Here is a 20,663-nt window from a genome sequence, read left to right as displayed (position 1 = left end):
TTGCATTTTAAAATACTTTTATCATGAAATTAGTTGAAAACAAAAATTTTTGGAAGTAAGCTATATGTATTATATTTCAAAGAATGATAAAATAAAAATAGTAATAATAATAAAGTTAAAATGATTATAGACAATAATGATTACAAAAGTTGCAAATCTACTGCAATTCCACTTCATGGAAAAAGAAGAAAAAGTAGTGAAGGGAGATTTTCAATCCATTATAAATGTATCAAAATAGTTTTTATACTCTCATCAGTTTTTCTTCCTTGGGTTAATTATACGGGATCTTTCGTAACTGAAAGTCTGATACAACAGACTGCTCACAAATTATTCCACTGCCAAATCACTAAAAATTTTAACTAAAAATGTTTTGCTGTTAGTAATTTGAAGGTATATATATATATATATATATATATATATATATATATATATATATATATATATATATATATATATATATATATATATATATAAAATATACATACATACATACATACGTGTGTGTGTGTGTGTGTATATAGGTCACCACTAATGTGCAATATGGTAACATAAATCTTTTCAAATACGTATTACCTTGCCCTTGCCACTCAGTGATGCTAGTGAGCTGGCTGTTCTCACTGGTGCTGGTTTACCATCTGCTTCCACAATTAGATAACTAATGTTTCTCATTAAGAGTTAGTAATTAAGGGTATAAGTGCTCCAATTAACATGGTAAGATGGTCAGGTTGTGAACACCAATTGGGAAAGATAAGAGTGATAATCCAGTCAGTGTTCATCAACTGAATGTGTTATCAATGGCACTGTATATTTTTTTCTGTTAATTATTAATGTACCGGACTAGTTTTTCTTCAATAACTTTTTGATGTTTTATGAACTATTTGGATAAGTTTATTTAAGTATATTTTTTGTGAGTTGTAGGTATACTCTATACAGGAACTTAAGAAACATATGCCCCTCTTAAATGATAGAGACTAATCAGAGACTGAATTCTTTTTTACTGGGTAATGGCTATCTGAGCCATGCTGGAAGTTTGCCTTCCTCCCATTTTAAAAGTTTTCAAATAGAGCATAGTATCAAAATATTTTTGTCATTTGTGAGTCTGCCTCAGCCCAGTGAGACCCACTATAATTTTCTTTTTACTTTACTGAGGGCAATTAGCAGGGACCTGACTGTGTATGTATGTATGTTTGATGTACGTACAGGATGTCCTGCAAATTAAGGTACATTATATATAATAGTTCAAGTAATATCAAGTGAAAAATACTCAATACACATATTGCTGTGATTTGCTTAATTTACAATAAATTAAGTAGTGTGTTATGGAAGTTGTTTCCCTGGGTGGACCTCTTCCCCCTTCTCTTCTTGGATTGCTATATGAGTGACTTTGTGTAGCATACATATATATATATATATATATATATATATATATATATATATATATATATATATATATATATATATATATATATATATATATATATATATATATATATATATATATATATATATATATATATATATATATATATATATATATATATATATATATATATATATATATATATATATATATATATATATATATATATATATATATATATATATATATATATATATATATATATATATATATATATATATATATATATATATATATATATATATATATATATATATATATATATATATATATATATATATATATATATATATATATATATATATATATATATATATATATATAGCAACAATGCAGTGTTTGTTGAGTGCTACTTTTCAAACATAGGTATATGGCAACTCACCAGATTCATGGTGACAAACCAGTGTTATCCCACTCCTGTAAATTTCCCTTTAGATTATACAATATTCTTTGTAAGTGATGTCAAAAAGTAGTATGATCTGTGAATTTTATCTCTTTACATATTTGTATGTTTGTACTTTTGTAGTGATAGCTTGGCTTTGTGTTGTTATCTCAACAATAACATTTTGAGCTAACCCAATTGTTCAGCTGCTGTAGAGATAACAAGGAAATGTCCTCTCTCATGGAGATGGTAACACACACTGTAGATTACTCTTCTTTCTTGCTGTCTTCAGTAAGGGTACTTGTATCTTTATTGTGCTGCTGCAGAATCCATACATGAATATCATGTGTGAATACTCAATGTCACTGCAGAATCCATACATGAATATCATGTGTGAATACTCAATGTTACTGAATGTTAAAGACATTTTCAACTGAATGTGAAAGATATTTTTGCCATAGTAAAGAATGTGCATTGGTAGTCAGCTGATTGATGAAGCCTGTCACTTGACAAGTGCCAAGATGTCAAACTGTTGGAGGGCATGACAGTTAGAATCAGTTGCTATGTATGCTTAAAGAGTAGCACTTAACGGTGACTGTGTTGTTGTGTTACCTGTACATTTTCTTCATGGACACCACAAAAATCTAATCTAGCATTTGCCAACTGTTTCTTAGAAGGATTTGACTGCATAGATTGTGGACAAAAATTATCACTGTATGTCACACAACACCCTAGTGAGCTGAGGAGAGAAGGAGGCAGAACTCCAGGCAAGCAGCTCCCTCAACAGACAACATGTGTACAGAGTATTTCGGGCTTGGATCTATTTGAACTCAAATTCCAAGGTATGTTCTATGGTTATAAAAGAGGAGCACAGTGGATCTGATGAAAACCATAAAAAATCTGGTCAACTGCTGATCTCACTTTATGTCAGTTTCCTGTTTTCTGTACAGTCATAATGTTTCCCACACACAATGCATCAATACTTTTTACCCATAATACCTTCACTCATAGATTTTATATATATATATATATATATATATATATATATATATATATATATATATATATATATATATATATATATATATATATATATATATCCCACAAGTTAAGATAAACTATGAGTGAAGGTACTTTGGGTAAAAATTATCGACCCATTGTGTGTGGGAAACATGACATTTAATATAATTGGTATGAAATACCTGTATAACCTAAATGCACTTCAAATCCTAATCCTTTTCATTACTTTACAGTGTCATGCCATTACCAGTGTATGCTATTTATTCAAAGCACAGCCAGAAGCCTGGATGATATTACTCCTTAAATTTTAGATAGACATGGATAATGGGATTTTACTCCTAATGCTTTACTAAGTGGAGAGATCCGTCTCCCTGATCACATATTGGTCAATACTTGAACCTGCACAACTAGAACAAATACTCATCTTATTGTCATGTACCAATAATTCTATTCCACACATAATCATATTAATTTATAATTTGGCTGTAAACATTAAGGAGTAATCTGATTATACTTTACTGTAAAATTTTCCCTTTATAATTTTGCTTGAAGTCAAAATTCTTGGCACCACCAACTTGTAAATTTTGTCTACAATAATATGAACTGGAAACATTATTAGACATGCATGTACAGTTTTTGTAGTCTAATGCTACTTTGGCTCATTTCTTCCTCATAACATTATACTTTTATCTTTGGTTATATGGAACATGAAGACAAGACCAATTTCATTCTTTTAACAGTGTTCTTACAGGATTGAGGGGGCCAAGGTATTTCCAGCTTGCACATAGTAACTAAAAGGAGTTTAATTTCCATAGCTCATAAAGAAATACACAACTGAGTCACTGGCTTACACTAGTCCATCCATTCAAGCAGCTGAAGTAATATCTGAGTGTAATAAATACACTGATCAAGAAGCACTATATGTATTGGGGAGTTTCCTGGCCAGTCAAAAGCCGGAATATTGATGTAGGCATCGTCTTCATTCGAATCTGCATGTGAGGAAATTAAAAGAAAATTGAATCAACAATTAATATTAAATCAATGTAGTATTCTGAAAATATCATATATACCGGACTATAAGATGAGTTTTTTTTTTTTTTTTTGGGCGAATTTTGAGGCTCCTAAATCATAGGGTTGTCTTATATACAGAGAATAAAACACAAATCCATAACCCTGTGGTGAACATTAAGCTCTACAGTACCTTGAAATTGATTCTGCAGCTACGCAAACACACACACACACACACACACACACACACACACACACACACACACACACACACACACACCGCGTAGTGTAGTGGTTAGCACGCTCAACTCACAATCGAGAGGCCTGGGTTCGAGTCCCGGTAAGCGGCGAGGCAAATGGGCAAGCCTCTTAATGTGTGGCCCCTGTTCACCTAGCAGTAAATAGGTACGGGATGTAACTCGACGGGTTGTGGCCTCGCTTTCCCGGTGTGTGGAGTGTGTGATGTGGTCTCAGTCCTACCCGAAGATCGGTCTATGAGCTCTGAGCTCGCTCCGTAATGGGGAAGACTGGCTGGGTGACCAGCAGGCGACCGAGGTTAGGTGAGATGAATTACACACATATGAATTATTCCTACAGAAGTATAATGAGGGTGTGAGGAAATATGTAACTGTCTATAGAGTAAAGGAAAGTATACAAGCTTTGTACAATGGCAGATGTATAGAAGCTAAGAGGGAAAAAGATAAAGCTTGAAAGAAACTAAAAAACCAGAGAATTGAAAGCAACAGACAGCAGTATAAGAATGTAAGAAACAAATATATTAGAGTAAAGAGAGAGGAAGAAAGAAACTTTGAGAGAGATTTGGTGCAGAAAAGTGAAGATGAACCTAAGCTTTTTTACAAGTATATGAATAGTAAGATGAAGAATATGGAAACAATAGAAAAAATAGTTAAAGGAGGGAAGACATACCAAACAGCAAAGGAAATGAGTGAAATAACGAATGAGAGTTTCAAAACTGTTTTCACCGAAGAAGAGTTTACAGAACCAAATAGGTCATAGCGCTTGGGTGGTGAAATGGGCCCTAATATGGGTACTACTATAAGTAAAATTGCCTGTACCACTAATGGGTGGAAGCTGAACAGTGCTTTGTATACTCTTCAAGTATACGTACAGGTGCTATACGTAAAAAAAAAAAAAAAAAAAAAAAATTGGCTTATAGTCCAGAATATAGGGTATGTAGAATTTTCTTCCTTTATGCTCTATTATTATAGTTAAGAATATTGTTTCATAAGATACAAGAAAAAAAAAATGACATTCCACTCACCTCACCAACAGATGTTGCTAAGAGGTTAACTATCTTCTCATGAGGTACAGCAACAACAGACTGACTATTGATGTCAATGATTCTGTGGCCAACTCTTACACCTCCACGCTCAGCTATCCCACCTCTTAATAAACTGCAAATCTGTAAAATATTTATATTTAGATTTTTTTTATCATTAATGGAAACAATAAAATAAAATTTTTAGACATTTAGACAGATTGAAGGAAGTGAGAGGAAACATAACTGAAGGTAGTAGAGTTTATTTCTTGACCAGTTTTACTGAGCTTCTTCAGGAACTGAATTAGCTCCAGTCATGACCCCTGTTATATTGAATCCATGACTCCTCATGATGTGCTACCAAGCCAAATTGGTTGTTAACTGGATGGAGCTTGTGTCGTGTCACCTGCTCCCAACTTTGGGGATGCTCAATGTTTTCTTTTTTTATGCAAGAGGGGAAACTAGCTCAGGGAAAAAAAAAAAAGGCACACATGGGTTGCCAGTTCCCTTAAAGGTCATAAAAGTTATATAAAAGTCAGGGACAAATGTCTTGACACTGGACCTGCTGGACCTGCTCACACGACATCTCTTGTTCTTTTATTGATGTTTCTATTGTTGGCAATGAATAGGGCCTCCAGTACCTTCCTCTTCTTCTTGTATGTGCCATGACGCATGACTCTGACATCCCTTCCAGTCTGGCAGATGCCTTGCTCTGTCCATGTGGTCCACCAAGGCACTGGGATGTGCAGTAGTGCCTCACACTGCCATGGTGTTTTTTTATTTTGGTGTCTGGCCCCTTGCTTGCTTTGCTGGTATAGCTGGTGTTGCAACCCCTACATGGTATTCTGTATACCACAGTGTCAGGGCTGCTCTTCTGCCTTGCTTGAAGCACTTCACTTATTTTCCACCCTCCAGTACTGTTTATACTGTAACCAGTGTGGTGGAAGGCCATTCCCAGTGTCTGCGTTTGATCTAACTCTAAGAATAAGCACGTCATTGAGACTTTCATCAAGCTGGGGTGGCCAAAGGTCTCCTAGTGGAACTGAAGGATAAGGCATATAAGATTTTAGAGAACTGGGCCAGAGAAAGAAAAGAAGAAATATCTAACGCAGGTGCTGGGAGCAGCTCTCCATCATGGGTAATGGAGGGTGGAAAACAGGCAAAGTGCTTCATGCAAGGCAGAGGAGGAGCTATGACAGGGAGGTATACTGAATATCATGCAACGAGCATGATGCCAGCTATTATGGCAGAACAAGGGTTCTGGCCTACACAAGAAAAAGAGGAAAGTACTGGAGACCCTATAAATTGCCAACAATAGAAATGTTAACTAAAGAATAGATGTCATAAGGGTAGCTGCAGCCAATCAGTGACCTGTTTGGCTTGGCAGCATGCCTTGAGTTGCCTTGGACCCAATACGTGTAACAGAAGGAAGGCGGTGGCGTAGTGGATAAATTGGTGAATGTGGGATCAGCCAGACATTCACACGTAGGTTCGAATCCCACCACATACCACTTTGAAGCTATGCTATTTGTTGAGTGGTTTAGAGTTACCAACATGTCACCATGATACCCAGGTTCTTGGTGGTTACACCAAAGATGCGCTTGGGTGGTGATATGGGCCCTAATATGGGTACCACTATAAATAAAATTGCCTGCGCCATTAATGGGCAGAAGCTTAACAGTGCTTCCCTGATATAATCTTCAAGTATGCCTACAGGCACTATAGGCCATAACATTAAAAAAAGTGACTCAAATTAACTTATCTCCCTGAAGAAGCTACGGCGAAACCTCTTCCTCCAGAACCAAGTTTGTTGATAAAACAGTAACCTGTATCATATACAGTACCTGCCATTGCATTGATTGGGAGGCTGCCAAGTAATGCAATAACAAATAAATTTAACCTCCACAACACTGGTCAGTCCAAGCTGAGGTTCACATCCTTCTTAATAAAAGGCATCAGATGAAGACAGAAAGAGGATAATCTAGTTCTTAGAGTGAGAACCTCTTGTGAATTTCATAAATGGTAACAGAGGCAGTAGATGAAAAGCCATAAGGGTATCAGCTCTCTCAGCCACAGTAACCATATCCTTAGAAAGGGATAGTTTGTAGAAGTAAAACAATATATACTTACGACACCATTTTGTACAGAGAAGCCTAATTGATATTTTGTGTCAGGTCTCCTAATCTTGACCTCAACAACAGGAGGGCATGGCACAACTGTTAGTTTCACTGCAGTGTTATATTTTGTGTTCTGAAAAGACAATACAATTATTAGTAATGATCTCCTAAATGAGGAGGAGGAGGATGAAGAAAAAGGAGGAAGAGAAGGAGGAGGAGGAGGAGGAGGATGAAGAAAAAGGAGGAGGAGGAGGAGGAGGAGGAGGAGGAGGAGGAGGAGGAGGAGGAGGAGGAGGAGGAGGAGGAGGAGGAGGAGGAGGAGGAGGAGGAGGAGGAGGAGGAGGAGGCCTTGTGACCTATGATGAAGTCACTTGTTCACTATACTACATCTATAATAAGCTACATACTTAATAGGAGGCAAGGATAGAACAAGAGAAGTTCCTCTCCACCCACCACTCCCTCTGGCATTACCTGGCAAGAAATAAAACAAAAAATACGCCCTGATTGCTGAGAAGAACAATCTGGGAAAGTTATACAGTAATGGTGGAAGAAGAGATGTAGTGTAACTACTACTATCGCTCCAAAAATGGAAACCATTTTCTTTATAAAACTTATCTAATATACTCTTGAATATAGCTACTGTGTTGACTTGGAAGACAGATGTTAGTAACTTGTTCCAATATTAAATTACTTCTTCATTTCTTTGCAACGCAGATCAGTATAAAATCGCTGTCTTTTAAGTTTCAAACTGTTATTTCTTGTTACTGATTGTGAAAGCTCAAAAACATTCTTGTAATCAATTTTATATGTTTTGTTTTGATGAGGTCACCTTGGATGTGACAATCTCTTTTTGAAAACACATCTAATCTTTTTAGATGTGTTATTGGGATTAGTTAAGTTGCTTGTCTTTGTACGCTCTCCAATTTTTTAATGTCCTTTTGATAGCATGGAGATCAGAACTGAAATGCATATTCCATATGTGGTCTCACTAATGATGTATGTAGATGCAATATGACTTCAGGTGTTTTACAATCAAAATTATGCTCAATAATGACTCGTGGCTGAACATTGCATAGCACATTTCAACTAATTTGTTACTAATACCCCCAGGTCCTTCTCTTCAGTAACTTTGATTAAGTTTTGTCCATGTAATTTAGATTTTGCATTGTTTTAGCCGATGTGCATTACTTTGCATTTATCTCCATTAAAATTCAAAAGCCATTTGTCAATATAGGTACTAAGGTTGTCTAGATCCTGCTGGATGGCATCACAATTATCTCTTGTAAGTACTTTACTACCTAGTTTAGTGTCATTGGCGAATCAGATTATTTTTGAGAATGCCGTAGTCTAAGTAATTTATGTTCATAAAAAAAAAGTAATGGACCCAAAACTGAACCCTGGAGGACACCACTTGCAACTTGAAGTCAGCCGGAAGCTTCTCCATTTATAACTGCTCATTGTTTTCTTTCTGTTAGCCAACTTTCAACCCAACCACACAACTGCTCTCCTGTTCCTTAAGCTTTCAGTTTAATTTGTGTGGTACAATATCAAATACTTTCCCGAAGTCTAGATAAATTATGTCAAATGGGGTTTGCTCATTATAATTACAAAACTTGCAATAAAAAAATTCTAAGAGATTAGTTAAACATGATCTTTTGTTCTGGAAATCATTTTGGGAGTCTTATATCAATTTGTGGTTGTTAAGGAAGGAAGTGATTTTGTCTCAAGTATTTTTTCAATAATTTGTATAACTACCAAGGTGAGAATGATAGGTCTGTAGTTTCCAGCTTCACTTTTGCTACCTTTCTTAAATATTGGTGTGACATATGCACATTCCCAATGACTCAGTACAATTCCTTCCTGCAACATTCTATTGAAGAGCAATTTCAGAGATAACACAAGTTCTTCTTGACATTCTCATAATAGTCTACTTGATAATCTATCAGGATCTGTATTTTTATTGGGGTCAATGTTACGCAGGTATTTGGCTATATTATCTTTGCTTATTTCATCTCTTACATATTAGGTTTTAGTTTTCGGCCCCTATAAACATATTGATTGTGGTTGGCAAGATTGAAATGTCTTCTGTGATAAACATGCTGCGAAAAAGTTATTTAGAATTGTTGCCATGACATTACAGTCACTAACAAGTATGTTATTATTATCTTTTATAAAGCCAATTTTTACTTAGAGGAGGAGGAGGAGAAAGGTGCAAGAGATTGTCGCATCCGAGGTGACCTCATTGAAACGTTCAAAATACTTAAAAATATAGATGATATAGATTACAATCTTTTTGAGCTTTCTCAGTCAGTAACAAGAAATAATGGTTCGAAACTCAAATAACAGCAATTTAATATTGATTTGTGAAGAAACTTTTTTAACATAAAAGTAGTTGAAAGCCAAAACAAGCTTCCAGCATCTGTTATTCAAGTTAATAAGGTAGCTACATTCAAAATTAGATTAGATAAGTTTTCAAAAGAAAATGGTTTCTGATAATTTTCTTTCTGTAGCGATAGTAGTAGTTACATTAGATCTATTCTTTTCCACCTTTCCTGTATAATTTTCCCTGATTGTTCCTCTCAGCAATCACGGTGTATTTTTAGTTTTATTTCTTGCCGGGTAACATCGGAGGGAGTGGTGGGTGGAGAGGAGCTTCTCTTGTTCTATCCTTGCCTCCTATTAAGTATATAGCTTATTATAGATGTAGTATAGTGAACAAGTGACCTCGTCATAGGTTGCAAGGCCTCTTGTCACTCATCTTTCCTATATATTCCTCCTCTTGCACCCTCCTCCTCCTCCTCCTCCTCCTTTTGCATCTCCATCCTACTCCTCCTCTTCCTTCTTCACTCTCATCTTCCTCTTCATCCTCCTCCACCCTTCCCTTTCTTCTTCTTCTTCTCCTCCTCCTCCTCCTCCTCCTCCTCCTCCTCCTCCTCCTCCTCCTCCTCCTCCTCCTCCTCCTCCTCCTCCTCCTCCTCCTCCTCCTCTTCCTCTTCCTCTTCCCTCCTCCTACTACTACTACTATTACTTCTCCTCACACACACACACACACACACACACACACACACACACACACACACACACACACACACACACACACACACACACACACACACACACATTTAGGGATACAACTGGTGGAATTAATTTATCTGATGTTCATATATCACTTAATTCATTTGCATTTGATGTAAACTGTGGTTCTATTTTATGAGCTTATGTGAACCAGGATCATTTTGAAAGCTGACAAAAATAATTTTTCCTCTCATGGATATTTTCTCAATAATGATACACAATCCTATTAAACAAAATTCCAATGAATTTCACAAATACATAAAAAGGAATTATACCAATAGGTATTTCCAAGCCTTAAATTCAATTTTCTTAATTTCTTGATATAAATCCACAATTCTCCAATCACACCAGCTTTTGCTTACCTTTATATAATTTTGACAGGTTGAAAGTGGGAGCCCCACCAATGACACTCCATTGATGGCTATTATTTGATCGCCTATATTGAGCTGACCGCACTTGGCAGCTGCACCGGTTGGGGAAAGATTGGCAATGACCACCGTAGGCACCATAGAGCCCCAGCCAGACTCTACCACAACCACTCCAAGGATTTCACTCTTCATCTTAGGCACAACCACCTGAAAAACAAACAAACCCATATTCAATAAAAAGCTGTATAAACCAACAGAGGAATGCTAGCTTCTAGTAAAAAAAAAAGTGGGGTGCATATCTAAAGCTTACAAAAAAAGCCTTGTTACAAAGCAGGTATATCTGTACAGTAACTGGCAATGCATACAAAGCAAATTAAAAATTTCCTGTTTCATACAATTTGTAATGCATGAAATGGCTTTCTACTACCGCCACTCCACTGATCACGATAGTAAAGAGAGTCACAGAGACCGCTCACTATGCAAAATCTTACTTAAAAAATGGAACATCATTTTGTAAAGTACACCACTAATGATATACTTTCTTGAGGCAAAATTATCTCATTCCAGGCAGCTAGATTCTCGCAACACAGCAGAGTAGGTACCTAAATACAGAATTTCTGTACAAGTTTGTGTATTATTATTAAAATTCTTTCACCAAACGTGCTATTTCAAATCTTTATTGTTCCCTTCAAAAGCACTGTTGTCTTACTCACCGTTTTTGAGATATAAAGCTCCTGTGTACGCCGAGGTGGGTGGGGCGGCACAAAAGATTTAAAATGCCCATTAGAATACACTTCTCATGGCTGACTAATGACCACATTTTGAAAATGATTGGTCAAGGACTGGGCATGTGGGCACGGTGGGCGGTCAAGATATTATAATTTCCATTGCATTAAACATAAGCTAAACTTGAAGCTTTAAATAAATGTTTCACACATTCTTGAACTAATATATTGTACATAACCTTGAGCGCAACACAAGAGTGAACTTAAATAAGCTTTGCCTCAATGCATTTTTACTATAGTAGCACAAACATCATTACCTTCATTATCCATTTTACCTCTACTGTTCCTACAAGAAGCTTTATTAAACTAAAATTTTGTGTTAATAAAGGAGCAAATGTCTACTCTAGATTCACACTGCAGGACCATGATTCAGCAAGGACTTTTTTTGTATAATTAGTTTACATGTAATATACCTATATAGTTATTCATTTAAAGATAAATTAATAAACAAAACCTATAATTTGATTGAAATTTGTAAATTTGTTTAGCTATATGGTTTATAATAAAACCTGTGTAACCTGTAAATTATATATTGTGCATGATATCTAAGTAAAGAAAAAAAACAGCAACTGACAAATATCTAAGCAAGCTTAAGCTCAAATAAGAAAAAAATTTAAGGGCATTGAACAACACTTGTCCCTCTTGTTTCCCTTGGTCCTGGCCCATGTGTGCAGGCAGCAGGAGTCTCCCTCAGACATCTTTGAGGTGTGCCTGAGCCAATGTCACAGCCTTGCTAGGGCTCACACGGAAGCCTTTTTACCTGCTGGCTGACAATCTGCTTGTGCGACTGTCTTAAGACTGGCATGTACAGTGGCTGTGGTTAGAGTCCTAGGTATCCAAAATATTATCCTCAAAATTTTTACAGTAAAACTAATTTATAATGGATGACTGTATGTTGATATTTGCATACTTGGGATTTTGGTAGAAGTATTGCTCCAAGTTTTGTGCAAAATAATATTATGGCACTTACTCAGTGTGTGACATTATCTGATACCTTGAGTATGAAGATACTACTTGCATTCTGTTAAATTGAATGCTTAATTGTAAAATCTATAACTACTACAAAGTCACTCAAAGATGATGATAATGTCACACAAGGAAAAATGTGGTTTTGCTTTGAGAGACAGAAGCCATACCTCCTTCTGTAGCTCCTTTTTGGCAAACATTTGAAGTTCATCTCCAAATATTTCTTGTGAATTTAGCACCTCCTGGTAATCCATCTCCTTAACAAAGCTGTGATCCTCAATGCCATTTGCTTTGAGAAATTCGAGGTATGCCACTTGGAAAGCTTGCCCAATGCTTTGAGCAATAAACTGAGCCTGTTAAAAAAAAAAAAAATGGTATAATTATTTATTTGTCTCCATATGGCATAATGTCTAAACATAAAAAATTGTAGTTTAGTAGTCAAGACTGACAAAATTCATCTTGTGTGCTTAATCAAATGTTATGGTATTGTTGAGAATCCTACACAGGGGTATGATTAAATTATTTAATCCATTAGAGAAATTCTTCAATGCTTCAAAAATAAAGACCTAGGTATTGTTGATTTTTCAAGAGGTGCATTCAGAGAAAAAAAGATGACTAAATAATACCTTAAGGAGTGTTTCCCTACCATATTCTTCTTCATAGTAGTTAAAACACATATTTTATCAGTAAATTATGTTGCTTAAAGTTAAAGTGAATTTGTATTTTGCTTCAGTCACATTCATGACAATATTCAACAGAATTTAGCACCAACCACAGTAAGACATGGAAAATATGATGACACCTATAAACAGAAGAGGAAAATTATGCCATATTGCAAGCTGTATCAGTAATTTGTCTTCACATTCAGGCTCATATTCTGAATTGCTTTGCTCTCTCACCATGACTACTTTCCAAAGGCTCCAGTTGAAGATACTCATGTTTTTAGGGATATTTTTTATGGTTCTGGTGATGGATTGGCAAGATTTCTAGTTTATAAGGAAAAACTGTCCTAAAAACTAAGCTAGTTGTCTCTGTGGCCTTGGAAAACTGTTGTGAGAGAGCAAAGCATTATGAATATGGGCCTTATAAGCACAGTGGTTCCTCTTTATTATGAAAAAAAAAACCTTTCACTAACTCCTTTAAAAGTTTAAATAAAGCAATATTTCTTTTTATATTAATCAGGCCATTACAAGTAAATCACCATCACCAGCTGCTGTCTTTGGGAGTTTGGTATCAGAATATGCTATACCAAGCCCAGGTTTATATGGAATTGCCTAATGTGCAGACCAATGGGTTGGCCAAGTACCTAACAGTACACATTCCTGAGACTAATTAGAGTAGTTTACTGGAAAATCCACATGAAGTAAAAGCGAGGCTGTTTTTTTTTTTTTTTTTTTCACTTGGCTGCTTCCAGCTACCTGGAGGAGCAGCTGCTGCCTCACAAACTAGCAGTTTCAGTGACCCTCAGACCACTTATTCATATAAATACTACAATGAGAATAAAAACCACTAGAAAATCAAGCATCTATCAAATCAATACAATGGCGAGTACAAAGAAATTAGTAAAGTGTCCTATAGCACTGACCTCATCACTCTCAAATACATGACAGATCATCTTAGGAGTCTTCTGGATGCCATTGGTGGCATCATCAGTAGGCAGGACTCTCCGCCGTGCCATCAGCACCACCAAGTCCCCAATGTCTGCTATGTATGAAATGGTACGCAGGGCATGGTCCATCATGATTTCCTGAAAAGTACAAAAGGGTTGATAATATATATATATATATATATATATATATATATATATATATATATATATATATATATATATATATATATATATATATATATATATATATATATATATATATATATACAGTCGTGTCTCAGGTTATGAATTTAATTAGTTCCATACTGTAGCTCGTATCCTGAAACACTTGTATTGAAACAAATTTCCCCATTTAAAATTATGAATATCTAATTAATCTGTTCTACACCCAAAAAATATCAATTTTAAAATGAATTGGTATTTTATGCAAAATTAAGGTAATTTTCTAACAAATAACAATGATAAAAAATATACAGTGGTCTCTTGCTATTTTGCTGAACAAAGAAGCACTTACGCTGTCTGGAAAACAAAACTTGGGTGGCATGACAGTATGTGTGTGTGTGTGTGTGTGTGTGTGTGTGTGTGTGTGTGTATTTATGGTTGCCTGCTGGTAAATATCAGGTTAAGTCTTGATGATAATTCATTTGCCCTGAATCTTGTGTGTTCTCAGACCCATTGTGTGAGGATGTTCTCAATGATCAGTTCCAATAGTTGGTTTGCCCAAGATACCTCACTGCCTTCAGTAGTCCAATTTTCCCAAGAAACCTCCTTACAGTTAAAGCCTCCCCTTACTAATGCATCTTTGCTTCCTCCAATTAACTTAGACTTTTGTACTTTCTAATTTCCTTCTGTATTCTTCTTCATCCCAAGAGTTTGTTTTAGGAGGAACATAGGTTACAATAATACTGAGGCATCTTCCCAGGTTCCTTTTTAACTTCACTTTGAGCACCTCAGCATTGCCCTCCCCACACGTAGCTGCCTCTACTGCTAGCTCTTTCTTTATTAGAAGCATCACACCTTCCCCTTACTTGCTTTCTCTTTTTCTCAGCCATATATTTTATATTCCATCACCAATCTCTAGGACCTTCACATCACCAATCTCTAGGACCTTCACATCACTCTCCAATTTAGTTTCAAGAATTCCCATAATATATGGTTTTTCTTCTTGTGAATAATCACTTAATTCAAAACCTAACATCAAATAATTTAAATTTGTGAAAACATCTTTTAATTTGTCCCCTCAGCAGCCTCTTCTCTCATGTGTGTGTGTGTGTGGCTTGTAACCTGAGTGAATGTTTGTATACTGAGACAAATTTTCTGAGTATTTCGTGCTTGTAAGCTGAACTACTCATAAGGCAAGATGCTCGTATCCTGAAGGACCACTGTGTATGTATGTATGTATGTATGTATGTATATATATATATATATATATATATATATATATATATATATATATATATATATATATATATATATATATATATATATATATATATATATATATATATATATATCATGTTATTGATTATCAGCATTTCATGATTTCAAAAACATGATATATGTAAAGGAGAATGGCACTGTAATGTGAATTTAAAGTATTAACTTGCCATTCTTCCCCCATGCAGGTAAATTGTAGTAACATGACTAACAAGCTGAAGTAAAAATATCACAGGGCCCTTGGTGATCATCCTAATATCATGAATAATAAATAATTGGTTGACAGATTTCTTATGGTTTCCATGATTCTCTGAAAGAAGGACATTGCTAAACCTTGAAAATGAATCTAATTGAACTAGATAAATATTTTGGTAATATCTGTTTGTGCTAAATATGAAGATAAATGATGTATGATAATTTCAACTGACCAAGAAATGTCTTATTCAAACATATATTTTGTGTGTATTTTGAATTTGTGTATTCAAGTCTGAAAGAACACAAAATTGATTAAAAAAAAATTACTAATTATAACAAATACATTTATCTACAAACATAAACTAACCTTTAGGTCTGTGTTAAGCACCATAATCTTTTCTGTTGAGATGAAGAGATCCACTTCAGTGCTGGGCTGGGACTCTCCATCAGGGGCCTGGTGGAGAACACTGACAATTTAGACACAAGAAATGTCAGCAGTAGATACAATTATTACTGTTCAGAACAGTTATAAATATTTGTCATAGCAGATCAGTAAATTCATTAGTTCTGATATAAACTACAAGAAAATGATCAGATTTTAGGCTTATATCACAAACTGAATAGCTAAAGTATTCAAAGTTAATATTTCTAACAATATCAACAAAGCCATAAACATGAAAGTGAAAAATTTCTACTTTAAAGTTGACAATATTCATTCAGATAGCAACTGTACTATGAAGAAAATAATGTGAACAATTTATATTTAGCAGAAAATAAACAAAACAAATAAAAAGCAAAATTCATCTGTATAATCACTACCAAATGTGAAATCAGCAAAGATAGCAAGAGGGTGGTGGTGGTGGTGGTGGTGGTGGTGGTGGTGGTGGTGGTGGTGGTGGTGGTGGTGGTGGTGGTGGTGGTGGTGATGGTGGTGGTGATGGTGGTGGTTGTACGTGCTAGAGAAGGAAAAAATATTTGTGTTGAGAAAAGATGTGACATCATGATGAATGGCAGCATTGAGCTGAGTGACTACATTACAGAGTTCTTTCTCCTGATTACTTGCATGCATATTTTAGGGAATTATAATGAAACCTATATTCACATTTATAGGCAATGAAAGAGAATCATAATAAATTTACAAACACACACACACACGTAAACACACTGCATAATCATGATGTGCTATGTCTTTGAGCATGTGCTAAACAGCTAAATACATGATCAATACCTATTTTTTATGAAAAATAAAATGAAGTACATAGATAGTTGTAGTATATGGAAGACTAATTAGTATCAAATAGAAACTACTGTGCTGAAGTGAACTTCATGATAATGATGAAGAAAAGTGTGATGCAACTATGAGTTAGAAATACATACCACATACAGAAATGCACAAATTTTTACTTACATTAAAGCAAAACACATGTAACAGAGTTGTGCAGATACAACAGGAAAGATATGCTCATTCAGTATACACCTAACAAAGGCATTCTAAATGCTACCAACAGCCACTTACCAATGCCTACACCGCAGCAGCCAAGGGAGGAACAAATACAAAGTTAGTGCATTTAAGAACATTAATTAATTTTACATACTTATCAACTAATCTACAGGTCATCACACTTAATCTATCACTGAGAAGTAAACATTTCTTGTACATTTAATTTTGGACATTCTTTTTATCAAATTTACTCTCAGTGCTGAGGGCTTCCAGTTGCTATTCTACTCCAAAATAGCATTTAGGCTGAGCATTTAGGGTTAAGAATGGATACATTTATGATGAACTTAACTGATACAAAAACTGCTAATAAAAATAGAGGGTAACACTGAAAAGCACGCTCCACAGAATGGCTGAAGAGCAAATACCACTACACTGACAGCCTTGGTGAGGCTTCTGTCCTTCTGGTTGGAGGTTATGGTAAAGGTGGGGTTCACCTCAAACAACAACTGAATTGTATATTATTTACTTGATATGTATATACATTTACGCACATGTGATATATATATATATATATATATATATATATATATATATATATATATATATATATATATATATATATATATATATATATATATATATATATATATATATATATATATATATATATATATATATATATGTGTGTGTGTGTGTGTGTGTGTGTGTGTGTGTGTGTGTGTGTGTGTGTGTGTGTGTGTGTGTGTGTGTGTGTGTGTGTGTGTGTGTGTGTGTGTGTGTGTGTGTGTGTGTTAGCATCCTCAAAAATATTCATTGGTTGATTTTTTCTTTTCCCTTTTTATTTTTCTTAATATATGATAAAACCTATATTTTCCTTTACTTATGGATAGTGATTGATGGGGTGTCATAGCTATAGTACATACTGCTTTTCCCACTAAGGGGCATCATATGCAAGGGCTTAGCTACTCCACATTTACTACAGGCCATATAATAGATTCTTAAGTATGAAAGTTGTCTCAGGCCAGCACTTTGTCTTAAAGTTGTGTTTAACCTCATGAGTTGTGCTTAGAGTTGATTTTATGATTTGTGACTTTTCTGGAGGTGGCTCCACATTGAGAGTTTCATTTAAGACCAACTTAACAAAGATGGCTGACCGCCAAAAAGCCCAAGCCCGCCTACTCTAAGATTTATCAACCCTATAAAAATGTTCTAGATGACTGGAATGACTCTGAATCATCGCATATAATATACTACATCTACACCAGCAGTAGTATTACTTGTAGCAGCACAGGAAAGAGTGATGCTTTGACGCCAGTGATTAAAGTGTTAAATAGTGTTATTTAGCCAATAGGGAATGCAGCTCTCCAGCAAGTATTGATTTGGATCTTCCAGTGTCTTGTTTTTTGCATGTCTCATTTGCCTTCTTAATAATAAAGCTCCATGCAGCTTTTTTTTTTTCCCCATTGAAAAAGTGAAGCTTTCCAGAGTACATGAGGCCCTGCTTAGTGGAAGGGAGCAGCAGGGTAGAGGGACCTAAGGCTGTAAACATTGAGACAAAATGCACACCTTGCACTTTAAGCAATTTCTTTATACATATTGACAAATAAATTTATGCACTCATATTCTCACCATCTACAATAAGATATTGTTTTCATTGTTTCACACACATAAAAATTAAATAAATAAATAAAAGGATTGCACTATTAACTCAAAATGATGAGAAATACAAGATACAATTAGTTTTGCTCTTTCTGCATTTCATATTGAGGCTTGAGAGTTCATTTTAGCACAAAGATCCAAAGTTCTAAACCAAAGTCAAGATTTAAGAATTCTTAAGCGATAAGCAAAAGTCGAAGACAAACTTCAAGATTCTTTGTTAATGTGTTTGCTAGTAGCTGGTATCCTGTCTCCAACATATTTTTTCAGCAGTATTAAGTAACACCTTATTAGTAAATTTTACCTTATAATGTTGCAGGAGAGTTTGTGTCCTTTACAATAATCTATCAAACAAATAACTATTTGTATACACCCAAATTTTAGCTCATGTATGAGCACAGACACACATATAACATGTACCTATATCAGGAGTGCTTTTGTTGCCTAAAAGGACTTGGGTAAGAGCCAGTGCAGGTACTGAACAACTCTTATCTTTCATAATATGTAGCATGAATGTGAAGATAAATATTCTATATTTGCTAATGTAACAGAGTGAGCAACTTTAATCAAACACATGCTAGTTAATTTGCAAAGTGCCTGTTGAACTATTAACAGTGCCTGATATATCATCATATTCAGCATTCAAAGATATTTACTACAGAGAGAGAGAGAGAGAGAGAGAGAGAGAGAGAGAGAGAGAGAGAGAGAGAGAGAGAGAGAGAGAGAGAGAGAGAGAGAGAGAGAGAGAGAGAGAGAGAGAGAGAGAGAGAGAGAGAGAGAGAGAGAGAGAGAGAGAGAGAGAGAGAGAGAGAGAGAGAGAGAGAGAAAAAAGTGACATTTGTATTACTTAAATACATTTAGAATAAAATTTTTTACAAGTATCTATCACTCCACTGGCTTTCCTAAAGAAAGATAATGTAAAGTAGCTGTATAGCGATACCCATTGAACTGCAATGTGGCAGGGATGAAAGATAATGCCTAGTACTTCTGTAAAAATCTTTCACTGTAAAATGAACAGCGAAATGAAGATTTCTTACAAATGATAAAGAATTTTTTTTTTTAAATTCATAAATCTTACTCATGAAAAGCACAATATCTCAAACTTTTGAAAACTTTCCTTGATGGTGAAAGTGAACTGTGTTGTTACATAAGCAGAAGGCAAAGATAATGAATGTTACACAACACTAATATCTTATCTTTTGAAATGATAGCTATTCTATGTCAAATAATTGCTTGCAGTATTTATTTGGTATTAACAAAAATAATGTTCTATTTTTTCCTTAATGGTAAACAAAGAAAATATATAAGAATGCAACTGTCTTCTCTTGAGGAGTCTAGTTGAAGGTGAACCTGTGAGGACCGGTGTTTCTCTCACCCTAGCAAGTCCTTGTCATTAAACAAGTCAGCCTTTCATCACTATAACAAATGCTTATCAAGGTTTCTGCATCTATTCATGTTAAATATTTATGCACCATTATTAATATTTTACATCAGGCTTAATAAGGATGTATGTACTGAGAAGAATATTGGTCTCTTTGATCATATGAAGTGGTTTCATAATCAGTACATAATGTCTTTTATCTAATAATATTTTGTGAGGATCTACTCCCACTTTGGTACATTTGAAGTGTTATGTATAAAAGGGCTCATTGTCATAGGCGTGCCTTTCTTAATGTACATCTGGATGATAATTAATGGATTATTTATGATCCAGTCTCGTCACTATGACCAGATGTGACCCACCTTCAGATGAGACACGGCCTCCATAACCATATCCTTCTTGGGCCGCTTGCAGGCAGTCTTCCGAGCCGGCGCTTTACCTGACTCTTCAGCAACATCCACTGAGCCCACCAGTCGCAGGTGGAACACCGTCCCAGCTGGCCCCAGCCCTGGTCCCCCACCCTC

General features: G+C 35.2%; 1 protein-coding gene across 21 annotated transcripts in view; it reads right to left on the bottom strand.

Annotated features, from left to right (window-relative positions):
- Positions 1-3,377: 3,377 nt before the first annotated feature.
- The window catches only part of LOC123514343, a 567,471-nt gene continuing 550,185 nt past the window's right edge, over positions 3,378-20,663 (bottom strand). For 16 of the 21 annotated variants that reach the window (XM_045272190.1, XM_045272188.1, XM_045272195.1 and 13 more), the window contains 10 exons: positions 20,502-20,663; positions 17,178-17,183; positions 16,029-16,115; positions 14,006-14,167; positions 12,591-12,773; positions 11,383-11,403; positions 10,664-10,876; positions 7,240-7,359; positions 5,113-5,253; positions 3,378-3,811 (listed from right to left, as the gene is read on the bottom strand). The exon at positions 20,502-20,663 is cut by the window's right edge and continues 894 nt beyond it. In XM_045272190.1, the coding sequence (XP_045128125.1) occupies positions 3,740-3,811; positions 5,113-5,253; positions 7,240-7,359; positions 10,664-10,876; positions 11,383-11,403; positions 12,591-12,773; positions 14,006-14,167; positions 16,029-16,115; positions 17,178-17,183; positions 20,502-20,663 (1,167 nt within the window). In that variant the 3' untranslated portion in view covers positions 3,378-3,739. The other 5 variants (XM_045272194.1, XM_045272207.1, XM_045272208.1 and 2 more) reach the window with 5 other exon arrangements.

This window comes from Portunus trituberculatus, chromosome 37, assembly GCF_017591435.1.
Source record: "Portunus trituberculatus isolate SZX2019 chromosome 37, ASM1759143v1, whole genome shotgun sequence".
NCBI lineage: Eukaryota > Metazoa > Arthropoda > Malacostraca > Decapoda > Portunidae > Portunus > Portunus trituberculatus.
This window is presented reverse-complemented; position numbering and strand designations above follow the sequence as displayed.